General features: G+C 42.7%; 1 protein-coding gene across 5 annotated transcripts in view; it reads right to left on the bottom strand.

Moving 5' to 3' along the window:
• Positions 1 to 1,974: 1,974 nt before the first annotated feature.
• ALMS1 (ALMS1 centrosome and basal body associated protein) overlaps positions 1,975 to 13,018 on the bottom strand; it is a 216,879-nt gene continuing 205,835 nt past the window's right edge. For 4 of the 5 annotated variants that reach the window (XM_053890824.1, XM_053890826.1, XM_053890827.1 and 1 more), the window contains 7 exons: positions 9,818 to 9,938; positions 8,562 to 8,765; positions 8,032 to 8,261; positions 7,113 to 7,296; positions 6,140 to 6,203; positions 3,367 to 3,466; positions 2,322 to 2,757 (listed from right to left, as the gene is read on the bottom strand). In XM_053890824.1, the coding sequence (XP_053746799.1) occupies positions 2,563 to 2,757; positions 3,367 to 3,466; positions 6,140 to 6,203; positions 7,113 to 7,296; positions 8,032 to 8,261; positions 8,562 to 8,765; positions 9,818 to 9,938 (1,098 nt within the window). In that variant the 3' untranslated portion in view covers positions 2,322 to 2,562. The other variant, XM_053890825.1, reaches the window with a different exon arrangement.

Genomic DNA, 13,018 nt, shown 5'->3' with positions numbered 1-13,018 from the left:
TGAGGCTTCACAGCCAGTAAAAATAAAACTAACACTGTAGATTAAAATCACCCAAACACCCCAACAGGTAAAGATGAAGATCACATTAACAGTTCAGGGTGGCCTAACTCTTTAATGACTGGCCAGAACAATCATTTGGGACACAAAAATGCATTGTGATTTATAGGTAAAACATTCTGCCTTCTTCATACACTCTGTCACCCCACACTGCATGTGCTGATGGTCATGGGAGGCCTCTGCTTGGGGAGGGCAGCAACAGAAGGTGCCCTCAGAGAAGAGAAGTGGCTGAGGAGGCTTACCCTCTAGGAGGAAGGAGGGCAAGTGGGTTCTCAGGTTAGGTGTGAACCAGATCTAGGAAGAAGCAATTCAAGAATGAATCCCCATGACAGGTCAGAGCTGGGGCATAGGTTCAACCTGGGCCTTGCCTTCTTGTACCTATGCAAGAAGAAAAAACAAAACAAGAGGTTCAATGTCCTCCCAGGCATGGGAAAAAAAGCACTTTCAGAACAAGTTCCTGGTATGGGGAGTGGGGTATGGGTAGCTGGCAGAGGGTAGGAGCAGAGCATAGCCATAGTGTGGCAGCACCAAGTAGTGACTCTGGCCTCTACCAGTGACTGTGGCCTCTACCAGGTGCTCAGCCTGTACTGATGAAGGCAGAATGGCGGGGGTGGGGGGAAACCACCCTGAGCTCTGGGGGCAGAACAGATGCTGGGAGAGGCACCAGGATTACCTATGAGGCCAATGCTTGGGTTCTGCAGGCAGCACTCAGCCAAGGAAAACTGCAGCTGGGAGAACTCTCAGCACCCCTGCCCCATGCAGGGCTTTGATTCTGCACCCTGACCATGTAGGGCCTGGTGGCCTGGGAACTACTGTTCTAATGTGAAAGCAAGTCTGTGGAATCTAGTGGAGATGCTAACAGGCTCTCCCCAGGGCACTTGTAGTAGCATTTCCAAGCAGGTGTGTTCTGGGGCTGGGGCTGGTGGCAGGGGGTGAGGAGCTGGTGGCCAGCTGCCACCAGTGGCTTCCCAGGCCCTGAACCTAAATACTTTGGGAAGGTACCTAGATGACACAGCTTGAGGCCGTAAGAGAATCCCACTCATTATTTCTAAGCAGGCTCCATCCTGCCCGGTTTCCCTGCAGACCCAGGTTTCTAGGCAACGATCACTTTCTGTTTATATTCTGAATAATAACTTCCAACAAGACATAAAACAGTCATAATATTTGAGAGCTGAAAGGGGGCTTGGAGGTTATTAACCGTCTCATTTTACAGGTAAACTGGCCCAGAGAGCTTAATTACCTTGAGCCTTCTTCATCGCCTCCTTCTGGGTTAGGAAGGGAGCCTTGGAGGCACCAGTTGAGCTATGCTCGGTGGCAGGGTCTGCTCTTTACCTCGGCTTTGGCGGCAGCTGGCTCCTTACTGCCCTTCTGGGACTTCCCTGAACTTAGAATGAGGCCAATTAGTACCTTCTCCCCCTCAACTCTGGGCCTTAGCTGTAATTCCAGGCCATAGGATTAATTAAATGCTTTATGTACATTACCACACTTATTAACTCATGCTTTTCATAAGTGGTGATCCAGGTTATAAACGTTGGTTCCACGTGTGATGATAAATGATCTGAGGCTTCAATCCTGAAAAGAGGGTGGCTGGAGCTGGAGGGAAAATCCACCAAAGGCTAGAGGCCCCTGGGAAGCCGGAGTGAGGCTACGAGGTGGCTTTGGACCTGAGGTGCCTGGTCTGCTGGGAGTGTCTGGGCATGTCCAACAGGTACCCTAACCAGACACCCTCTCCACAAAGCCCACGGCAGAGTCTTGTCACATCCTGCTGTGTTTGTAAAGAAAGGCCACATTTCATTCCCGCAGTCTATCTCCCTTGACTGATGCTTTTAGATCGAGACCCCCATCTACCCCAGGAGAGACACTGCATAGCTCCCTGCACATCTCTAGATGGTAAAGAAATGACTCTTCGCTGCTTGCTTTACTATGACTCAATCAGAAGTTATTTATTTTCTAAAAGTACAAAAACACATACAAAAGGGGACTCATTCCTGGCTAGAATTCAGAAATGATACCATTGTGACAAACATCCCTGTGGCAAGCTCACAGCGGACAAAGTATTGCTCCCAAACCATTCATAATCCTACTCACCATTGTTACTACTTCTAAATTACACATGGAAAAAGAGTTAAGTTTTATTAAACCAGACTCATAAAAGTAAGGATTGTGCTTCTCCAGGTTGACAAAATATAATTCCAGGAAAATATTCTTATGTCAGTTCCAGGGAACTTTTCTCCCCAAGAGCTGATTGGTCACTTTCTGTGGAAGAAAAGAAAGAGAAGTTAGATACTCTTGCTATCAGAGGCAGACAGCCACCCCAGACATGTTGCTGAGAGACCAGTGAGGTTCTACCCAAATCTCATTTATTTTCCCCAGCTACAGAAACTATGGTAATTATGCAAAAAAAATTTTTCCTGAAGTGTTAAGGAAACATGATGTATATAATCAGTACCTATTATGTCTATATAGATACAGATCATTTATGATCTGGATAGACTCATCCATCCATCAGTTCAAACATACAAGTACAATGAGAGGCCTGGCCTGTGACGCTGACACACTGGCCGGGCCATGCGGTGCCTGGGGCCCCCCTCCTCGAGGGGCCCTGCCCAGCCCAGCTCCAGGTATGCTCCAGAAGCAGTTCTCCAATCCCACATCGGTCTGGCATAAACTCGTCTTTTGGATTCTGACTTTCAGAGTCCTCTGGCGGTGAAGTGAAGGGGTTGGGAAGGAAACGAGAACAGTGAAGGATACAGACCTTCGGGCACGGTAGCTCCCTAGCTTCTCAAGGAATATATTGGTAGCAAGTCCCCCCGCCTCTGAGGGTCTGGGATTTGCATTACCACTGATTCCACTGGGGCCATGGGCAGGAAATGGTGGTGGCTTCCAGGCTCCGACTCCCCAAGTTGTCAACTCTTATGCCACACTTGGACATTTTCCAGTTTATTTTACAAGCTTTAGAGGTATCTGATTTACCAATAAGGGGCACAAAACTACCACTGGGGACTCTAAAATGAAAATTCAACAATACTGATAGATTTGGACATTTCCACCATTAGTCCTAAGTATGGAATTTAGTTTCATTCCAAATGTATGCCTGGAAGGTGCCTCTTTTAGATTTGCCTTTTTAGATTTTTAGATTTGAAATCTAGTCACAGATGCCTTTACCTTCCAAACCTCAGCAGTGGTACAATACATTACAAGCTTAAGGCTACTCCCCAGATGTAGTTAATTCAAACAGGTCAGATGTGTTTCCCTCAATTTCTCTTTCCCCTGATAAATCTGATGGATGCTGCTCAAGGACTAGCTGACCTTCTTGAATAGCTGAGCTCGTAGCCGGTATGACTTATATTCCAATCTTCTCTTCTCTTCTTCTCTCTTTCTCTGCACTTCTGGAAGCTGCTCATAAATCCTTAGGAATGGTGCCAGTGGGAAGATAAAAAGCAGTGAGGTTACCCGACCATGGAGGGACATGATCTCTTCTCCCCCATCTCCCTAAGTTCTGCTGCTTTCAGGGCATTCGGCTTTGTAGGCCTGCTTCCTGTTAGACACCTGGACACGAAGAACCTTAGCTAGGGGTGTTCATGATCTGGGAGGGGAAAAGATGAATAAAAACATTAAGACATCCTGCTTATAGGGACTACGTGGAAGGGAATACTGGTGCAAACAGGCTACATGTGGAGCAGTGGGTAACACAGCTAGCGGTGACTGCTAGCCAGCTTTCTAGTTGGATGAGTGGCTGGCCCAAGCAAATGTGGGAGTGGAGAATGGGGAGGTCTGTTTTGGATGTGGTGGAGATGATCACTAACTGCAAACACAGTAGTGGAGGGCAGGAATGAGACCAAAGAGGAACAAACGTACATTTTTAAAAGTCACTGTTGATGAAAACCACAATGTGGTATCACCTCACACCTGTTAGAATAGTTATTATATTAAAAAAAAAAAACAAAAACCAACAACAAGAGATAACACATGTTGGTGAGGATGCAGAGAAAAGGGAACCCTTGTGCACTGCTGTGGGAATGTAAATTGGTACAGCCAGTATGGGAAACAGTATGGTGGTTCCTTAAACAATTAAAAATACGGGGCGCCTGGGTGGCGCAGTCGGTTAAGCGTCCGACTTCAGCCAGGTCACGATCTGGCGGTCTGTGAGTTCGAGCCCCGCGTCAGGCTCTGGGCTGATGGCTCGGAGCCTGGAGCCTGTTTCCGATTCTGTGTCTCCCTCTCTCTCTGCCCCTCCCCCGTTCATGCTCTGTCTCTCTCTGTCCCAAAAATAAATAAAAAACGTTGAAAAAAAAAAAATTAAAAAAAAAAAAAAACAATTAAAAATACAACGACCATAAGCAACCTAAGTGTCCATCAACAGATGAATGGATAAAGAAAATGTAATATATTATTATATTATTCAGTCATAAAAAAAAAGGAAATTTTTCCATCTGCAACATAGATGGACCTTGAGGACATTATGTTAAGTGAAATAAGTCAGAGAAAGACAAAACTGTATGATCTCATTTAACATGTGGAATCTAAAAACATCAAACTCATTGAAATAGAGACTAGGATGATGGTTGCCAGGGGCTGGGGGCCAGGGAATGAGGAGATGTTAGTTAAAGGGTAAAAACTTCCAGTTATAAGAGGAATAAGTTCTGGGGATCTAAGGTACAGCAGGGGGGCTCTAGTCAGCAACACTGTATTGGATACTTCAACGCTGCTCTGAGAGAAGACCTTTAATGTTCTCACCAGAACAATAAGAACACTGCCACCACCACCACCACCAAAATAGAAATAATATGAGGTGGAGGATGTGTTAACCAACCTTAGCGTAGTGAACATACTGCCGTATATACATGTGTCAAATCATCACATTATATACCTTAAACTTATACAATGCTATATGTCAATTAAATCCATGGCATTCTCATGATCAGTATAAGCACATCTCTGATTAACTAATTGCTAATGCATGCAGTGGCCCAAAATTCAACAAGTATAAAAAGGCAAAAAAGTTAGTCTTTGTCTTACCTTTGTACTCCAGTGACTCAGCTCTTTTTCCTAAAGGCAACTGCTATTACCAGTTTTTTTGAGTATCCTTCCAGAGATATTCTATGCATATAAAAGTATATGCATCTATACAGACACTAATACTTTTTAAACACTGCAAATGGGAGCAGTGTACACATGCTTCTGAAACTTGACTTAAAAAAATTTTTTTTAATGTTTATTTATTTTTGAGAGAAAAAGAGAGAGAGAGAGACAGACAGACAGACAAAGCATGAGCAGGGGAGGGGCAGAGAGAGAGGAAGACAGAATCTGAAGCAGGCTCCAGGCTCTGAGCTGTCAACACAGAGACTGATGCGGGGCTCAAACTCACCAACTGTGAGATCATGACCTGAGCTGAAGTCAGACGCTTAACCAACTGAGCCACCCAGGCGCCCCTGAAACTTGACTTTTCTTTAAGCTTAACTTAATATATCTTGGAGAGTTTTCCATCATTTCTCACTGTATTGCATAAATTCCTAGAGATGGGATTTCATGGATAAAGGGTAATGCCCCAAATAAATATTTTATTTCAAATATTCATATCTTAGATTTTAGATATCTTTATTTATATTTAGGTTTCTATCAAGGACAAGCCTGATTAAGCCATGCAAATTAGTGGGGGTTCTTTGTATCTTTTGTATCTGACTCATCCATACCAATCTGCCATTTTTCTTTCCTTTTTTAGTGCCATTGGTGAGAAACTACTTTCACAACTAATTTTCTTTCTTTTTTTTTTTTGTTTTTGAGGAGAGGAAGAGTGTACATGCACATGCAAGTGGCGAAGGGGCAGAGGGAGAGGCAGAGAGAAAGAGAATCTTAAGCAAGCTCCACACTCAGTGTAGAGACTGACTTGGGGCTCGATCTCACGACCACGAGATCATGACCTGAGCCAGAATCAAAAGCTGGACACTTAACTGCCTGAGCCTCCCAGGTGCCCCTCGTAATGTTTGAGCATAATGCCCTTATTCTGGGGGCAAGCCACAGCTCCTGATCATTTGGCCGGATTTGTACTTTTATATAATTACTCTTATTCTTTTGGCCTTACCGTTTAGACCTCTGAATCATTTCCTTCTTTCCAATAGGCCTGTTCTTTTGGGCATCCAGGAAGCCTAAGCAAGAGAAGAAGGGGTTTTCAGTGGGTAGTGTCTTAATAAGGAAGAGTGTGTTGCTCAAGAACTGGGAGAAGTTGCTGCTAGGACTCTGTGCCTCTACCTTGAGCTTGACAGCAATGGGTGGGGAGCAAGGGCCAAGGCCAAGGCCAGGGTTAGACTACAGGGACTGTGACAGCAGCCAGAGGCTCCTGAAGACACAACACTGTGGCACAGACTAGACACTGGCTGGTTTATAGGTAAGGCTGTGATGAAAGCATTAGATAGCACTTTGTAGTTTTCCCAGCTTTCATGTATTATATTCCTGAGGTCTTACACCTAGCAGAATTGTCAGAGCACACAGTTGGGAGCCAGCCCATTTGGGTTCAAATCCCAGTATCAGGTATATCATCTTGGGCAAGGGACTTAGGCTCTCTTTGTCTGTTTTCTCATCTGTAAAATAGGGATATTAATAGCATGTACCTCAGAGAGGTGTTATAAGCTTAAAGAAGAACAGTGCCTGGGCAAAACACATAAAGTTTACATGGCATCATCATCACCACCACCACCACTACCCCGCCACGAGGTAGGCAATCCTGGAATCAGCGCCATCGCTGAAGAAACCAACATTATACTTTTGGAACTAACTTGCTCCCAGAAACACAGCTGGCTTACAAAAACCCCATTCTCATGGCACTCTTTGGTTTCCAAGCTGCAGTGGCAGGGCAAGAGTACTTGGGTTTCTCTGGATCACGAGAGTGCTGACAGCTAAACCGGGCAGGTTCTGCTACCTAAGGAGAGTTGAGTCTCAGCAAACAAAAAGTCCATTTCTGTCCCTGTAACTGGGCTGGCCTTGAGCCGTGTTCCCTGGCGTCAAGTGGACTTTACCCTCTCCAGCCAGTAACAGGAAAGTGAACAGGCAGAGTGTACCTCTCTTCAGGAGCCGGCGTGTTGGGTCCTGGCAGCCTTGCCATTCTCTGACAGTGTTGAACAGTGCCTCCCGCTCACTCTGTAACATGTTCTGTAGTTTCCTCTCCTGCACTATTAACTTCAGACGCTTTATTCTCTCCCCAGAGCGGGAGATGAAGTCGGGTCTGTGAAGCTGAAGAGATTCCTGAGGAGGAGAAAAGGCCCCCAAACCTCACATTAATGATGCAGTTTGTTCTCTAAGGGCCTAGAAAACAGTACCTGCCCAACAGTGGTTTGAAGAGCCTGTTTCTAAAGTGCAGAAAATATCTAGAGTTGAAGAATAATCTAACAACTTTCTGCAGGGGAGAGCTCCAGCAGGTAAATCAGAGGGATCAAAGGATGCCTTTGGAATAAACCAAGAACTAAGACTGTGGCAGTTATAACTCTTCCAAATGTTGACAGGCTAGAGCCCGGCCCATTGTGCTATTTTAAATTTTCCCTTCAAACAAATATATTATTAAGTAACATTTCGTTCAGCTCCCAAGGTACATATAAAGAAGGGACTTCCTGCCTTTTAAATCCTGTGCTAAGCAGGAATGGGAGTTACGTAAATGGAGGAACAAACATCAGGCCTCCAGAGCGCTCCACATGCAGATGTCTATGAGCCCAGTGGGCAGCATCACAGCCCCCTCCCTTCTATTGCCTCGTCCCAGGTTCAGAGGGCAATACACAGTTTAGAATGGTTAACAGTAAGTCAGCCTTTGTTTAATGATGACAGTGGGAACAGATGAAATTCTAGAAGTGCCAGAAATGAGGGTTAGGAGACTTTTCTTCAGAAGGCCAAATCACACATTTAACTTCTTTGTATCTCCCCTCCAGCACCCGCCCCCCCCGAATCCCCACCTTAAACATGGCTAAAATGAACTCAGTGTCGCTGCACCTGTAGGGTTGCTTTCACAAATGGCCTTGGGGGATCTCTGCCTGGGCCTGCTAGTGACCCGTGGCTGTCCATGTGCTGCCCCTGCCAGTTCTGTTCCCGCAGTGGCTCTCTCCACGGTTTGGTGTTGGTTATTGGTGCAAACCAGCAGATACCAGGGCCATAAAGTTTGGGCAGGTTTTCCTTCTTAGGACCACACTTCACATTTTCCACAGGAACAAACCATGAAACTCCTATGGGAAATATTTTTAAGAAAGAAAAAAGATTTTTCGTTCTTCTCACCAAAGACATGTGCATAGCATAGGCTCTCAGGGGACTCAGCCGTCAGAGACCACCGCGATGCCCTGGAGTTTGCATAACTACAGGTATGACTGTAATTATAGTGCTAGATACTTTGAAAATTTGCCAAGGTGGTGCTGGGGGTGTGGGGAGATGGGGTCAACACAGAGTCATTAGAAATAAAGAATCTTAGCATCGCAAGAGACTTGAAATTCACTAGTTCTTTTGCTACAACACTGGAATTAAAAACTGACCTTCACTGCAACTCTGCTTGTTCTTCCTTAACTTTTTATCCCCAAGATAACTGGTGAGACGACTTTTCTCTTCTATTTTTTCTTCTGACCAAGAAGTCACATCGCTGTACTCTTCTACTCTAGCCTCGCTAGAGCTTGGAGTTGGGAAAGTCATCCCAACATCTCGAGTGTGTTTTTTGACACCATTCACGATCTCCAAGTTACCTGAGGGGAAAGATCCACAGATATCCTGGGAGCAGCCTTGAGACTTAGTTGGCATGTGTATTCAATTCAGTAAACAAATACTTTTTAAGTCTTCAAAAATGCAAGCTACTGCCTCCTCTGGGTGGTGTAGAGGGGTGTGAGGGACAGAGACAGACAGGAGGGGAGGGAGGGAAAGTGGAAGAAGAAAGGAAGGTTTTTATTTCTTAGTCAGTTTAGATATTAGAGGGAAAAAAATCACTCACATGGATTCAATGGGTAAAGGATTTTAGTTCTGATCCAAAGTGAGAAAGACACTAAATGCTTATAGTCCTCCTGGCAGTCACCCAGGTAAGAAAGAGGTTGACAGATACAAAGACAAGACTGGAGGAGGAAAAAAATCAAGGGAGTTTACTTCTCTTATATAAAATCAAAAGATATAGAAAAACATAAGTGAAAAGCCTCCTTCCCACTCCTGTTCTCCATTCATTCAATTTGCAACCCCCTGGTTCCAGAGAATTTTTTGCACACATTCAAGCAATTTTCTTCCTTTATTTTTAAAGCACTTTGTGTTTTCTTTTTAATTATCTCTGTTGGAGATCTTGCCATATTAGCAGAGAGAGAGTTTCCTCATCCTATGTCTTGTTATATGGATGTATGATAATTTATTTAAACATTTGGCTATTGATGGACATCTAAGTCAATTTAAATTTTCTGTTATAATAAACAATACTTCAATGATTAATTCTGTCCACTTGTCATTTTGCACACATGCACAATATATCTATAGGCTAAATTCCAAAAGTAAAAGTGCTAGATCAAAGTAATTTGAATAGAAACTGCCAAATTGCCTCATGGGGGTTGTACTACCAACTTACATGTATGAGTACCTATTCCTTTACACTTGTGCCCAGAAACTTACTACCAAACTTAGATTTTTGCCAGTCTGATAGGTGGCAAATGGCATTTGAGTATAGTTTTAATCTTCACTTATTTTATTGTGAGGTTGAGTATCTTAATATATGTTTAAGGTCTACTTGTATTTCAATGGAAATGTTTAAATTCAAGTAATTTACCTGCTTGTACACCCTTGTTTAACATATGTACATTTTGCTTGTTGCAAAGGGTGGGGCTTGAGCTCCAGAAACTACTGGTAGAAGATGAAATAGAATCAGAAGAAATCACATGGTTTGCCACCTGGAAAAACAAAAGAGACCCTGTTAGCATTACCTGCAGTCAATGGCATAGTCACCTAAAGGATAAAGAACACATACAAGCTACCAAGAGCCCTTTCTAATTCAGTTCTACTTGTTGGGATAAAGTTGCTCTCCAGAAAGCTTGTGACAATGTGAACATGTTACCATATAATTTATGATAGGGAGGTGAATGCTGCTATGGTTGGATAAGGGTCTGAGCTGTCTTAACAAGGTAAGCCATAAAGAGTGGGTATGTTCAGGAAATACGAATCAAAACCACAACGAGATACCACCTTACACCTGTCAGAATGGCTAACATTAACAACTCAGGCAACAACAGATGCTGGTGAAGATGCGGAGAAAGAGGATCTCTTTTGCCCTGCTGGTGGGAATGCAAACTGGAGCAGTCACTTTGGAAAACAGTATGGACGTTCCTCAAAAAATTAAAAATGCAACTACCCTACAACCCAGAAATTGCACCACTAGGTATTTATCCAAGGGATACAGGTGTGCTGTTTTGAAGGGGCACACGCACCCCAGTGTTTATAGCAGCGCTATCGACAATAGCCAAAGTATGGAACGAGCCCAAATGTCCATCAATGGATGAATGGATAAAGAAGAAGTGGTGTATACACACACACACACACACATATATATATATATATATACATACATACACACACACACATATAGACAATGGAGTATTAGTCAGCAATCAAAAAGAATGAAATCTTGCCATTTGCAACTATGTGGCTGGAACTAGAGGGTATTATGTTAAGTGAAATCAGCCAGTCAGGGAAAGACAAATATCATTTGACTTCACTCATATGAGGGCTTTAAGACACAGATATATGAACATAAGGGAAGGGAAGCAAAAATAATATAAAAACAGGGAAGCGGACAAAACATAAGAGACTTAAATGTGGAGAACAAACAGGGTTACTGGTGGGGTTGTGGGAGGAGGGATGGGCTAAATGGGCAAGGGGCATTAAGAAATCTACTCCTGAAATCATTGTTGCACTATATGGTAACTAATTTGGATGTGAATTGAAAAAATAAAATTAAAAATAAAAAAGAGTGGATATGTTCACAAGACTTGAAGAAACTCCAAAGAGGATGCTAGCCAAAGATTAGCCTGGTGGGTTTTCAGAATGAAATTCTAACTTGACACGTGCAAAACAATTTTGATGAGAGATAAAGAGGGCCAGGAATGACTAAAGAGGTGCTGTCCAGTAAGATCAGACTCAGATACTTATACATGGGTAAATATACAAAGAGCTGAAAGGCCCCATGAGAAGTCCTGAATAACTGGAGTATTGCAAAAATTATTAAAGAGCCCAAAAGGCTTTTAAGTTAGGTTCAGAGCAAATAGAGCAAAGAAGGGTAACTTCATGGATTAAAGTGGATGGTGGAATGCTACTGAATGACAAAAAGATTATCAAAATGTAGTATAAAACAGTATTTCTTAAGCTTGCTCGTCACAACAATCTCCTGGAGGATGGGTCCAAACTCAGAACAATGAATTGGAGTCTCGAGGGGAGGGGTCTGGGCATCTATATTTTGAATAAATGCCAGATGCTTGTCTACTTAAGCAATTTTGGTAAAGGTGAATTGACAGCCAACTCAGGAAAGGAAACAGGGTGTCTACTCCTCTGAACTAAATAAACTATATCCCAGGGCCTTCAGGAGACTTGAAACAGTTTCTTTCAGAAACTTGATACAGAGCACGTTAAGTTAAATGACCCGGGACAGGAAATGTTTTGATTTTCAAAAAGATAAGCATTGCAAACTGGTGGGTTTAAGAATGATGACATATAAAGTGCTAGAATGGATCACCAATCTAATCATTTACAAGCATTTAGAGGTCAAAGAAGAGATAAGCACATTTCAGGCAGTGCTCAAGAGCAGGAAGAACAAGCCTTGCCAGATTAGCCTGGTTTTTCTAGTAGATATGGTCACTGATGGGTAGACCAAAAGAATGTGTGGTCAAGGACAGCTAGAGTTGATTAAAATGACGAGACTTCTCCTGACATCTTTGAGGGCAAGATGGAGTTATGGGGGTTAAATGATAAAATAAGTTGGTAGAACCACAGGTGGTTGAAGCATTCTTACCCAAATATTATGAAAACAGAGAGAGGCCTTTATTAATGAGTGGTATGTCTTGCATTCAACAGCAAATATTTACTAAGCACCTATTGTGTCCAGTTACTTGATTTGCTCTGGCTATTCCTTCTTAACATTTTATATATCAGTGTCTTAGAGATATGGGAAGCAGGAGATTTCTTGTACAATGCATATCTGGGAGGGCCTAAATGACTGTCAAGATCCAAAATAATAAACAGGAATGATGGGCCAAATCCAACAAGGGATCATTGTAAAGCCCTATACATCAGGCAGGAGGAATGGCAGCAACTTTGATACAGTAGGAAAAGCTGTGCATCTGAAGTCCAAAGGCCTAAGCCAGTCTCAGATCTTCCCTTTATTAGCTGTCTCTACTTGCATAATCACTGCACTCTCTGTGCCAGTTTACCCAGCTCAAAAAGGGAGCACTTGCATTTCTGAAATTACAGAAGTGTTAGAAAGAACAAATGATTTAGAATATAAGTTGTAAAAAAAATATAAAAGTCATATAAAACTGAGACTATTGTGATGTTAAAAAAAACCAAAACGTATGAATATGTGGTGAGGAAGGTATGACTGACTGGCAATATACTACACCTTCTCTGCAGCTGTAGGAGGTACTGAAATGGACTGACTTTCAGGAAAGATTAAGTATAAAAAGCAAAGTATGCTGCCAGGTCTGTGGGGAAAAAAAAAAAAAAAAGGTCAAAAACATATGCAGGTATTTGCTTTCTTATTGATAAAATACCCGTGAAAGAAAAGAACCTACATTGGAAAGGAAGAAGTACAACTGTTTTTATTTGCAAATGACATGATTCTGTCCAAATAAAATACCAAGGAATCCATAAAGAAGTATTAGAACTAATAAGTTTAGCCAGATTATAGATGTAAGACAAGATAAAAAATCAATTGTATTTCTATATTCTAGCAATATGCAATCTGAAAATAAAAATTAAGGAA

Source organism: Panthera pardus, unplaced genomic scaffold, assembly GCF_024362965.1.
Source record: "Panthera pardus isolate Hobbes unplaced genomic scaffold, ASM2436296v1 HiC_scaffold_25, whole genome shotgun sequence".
NCBI classification, from domain to species: domain Eukaryota; kingdom Metazoa; phylum Chordata; class Mammalia; order Carnivora; family Felidae; genus Panthera; species Panthera pardus.
The sequence above is the reverse complement of the archived record's forward strand: the minus strand, read 5'-3'. Positions and strand labels throughout refer to the sequence as shown.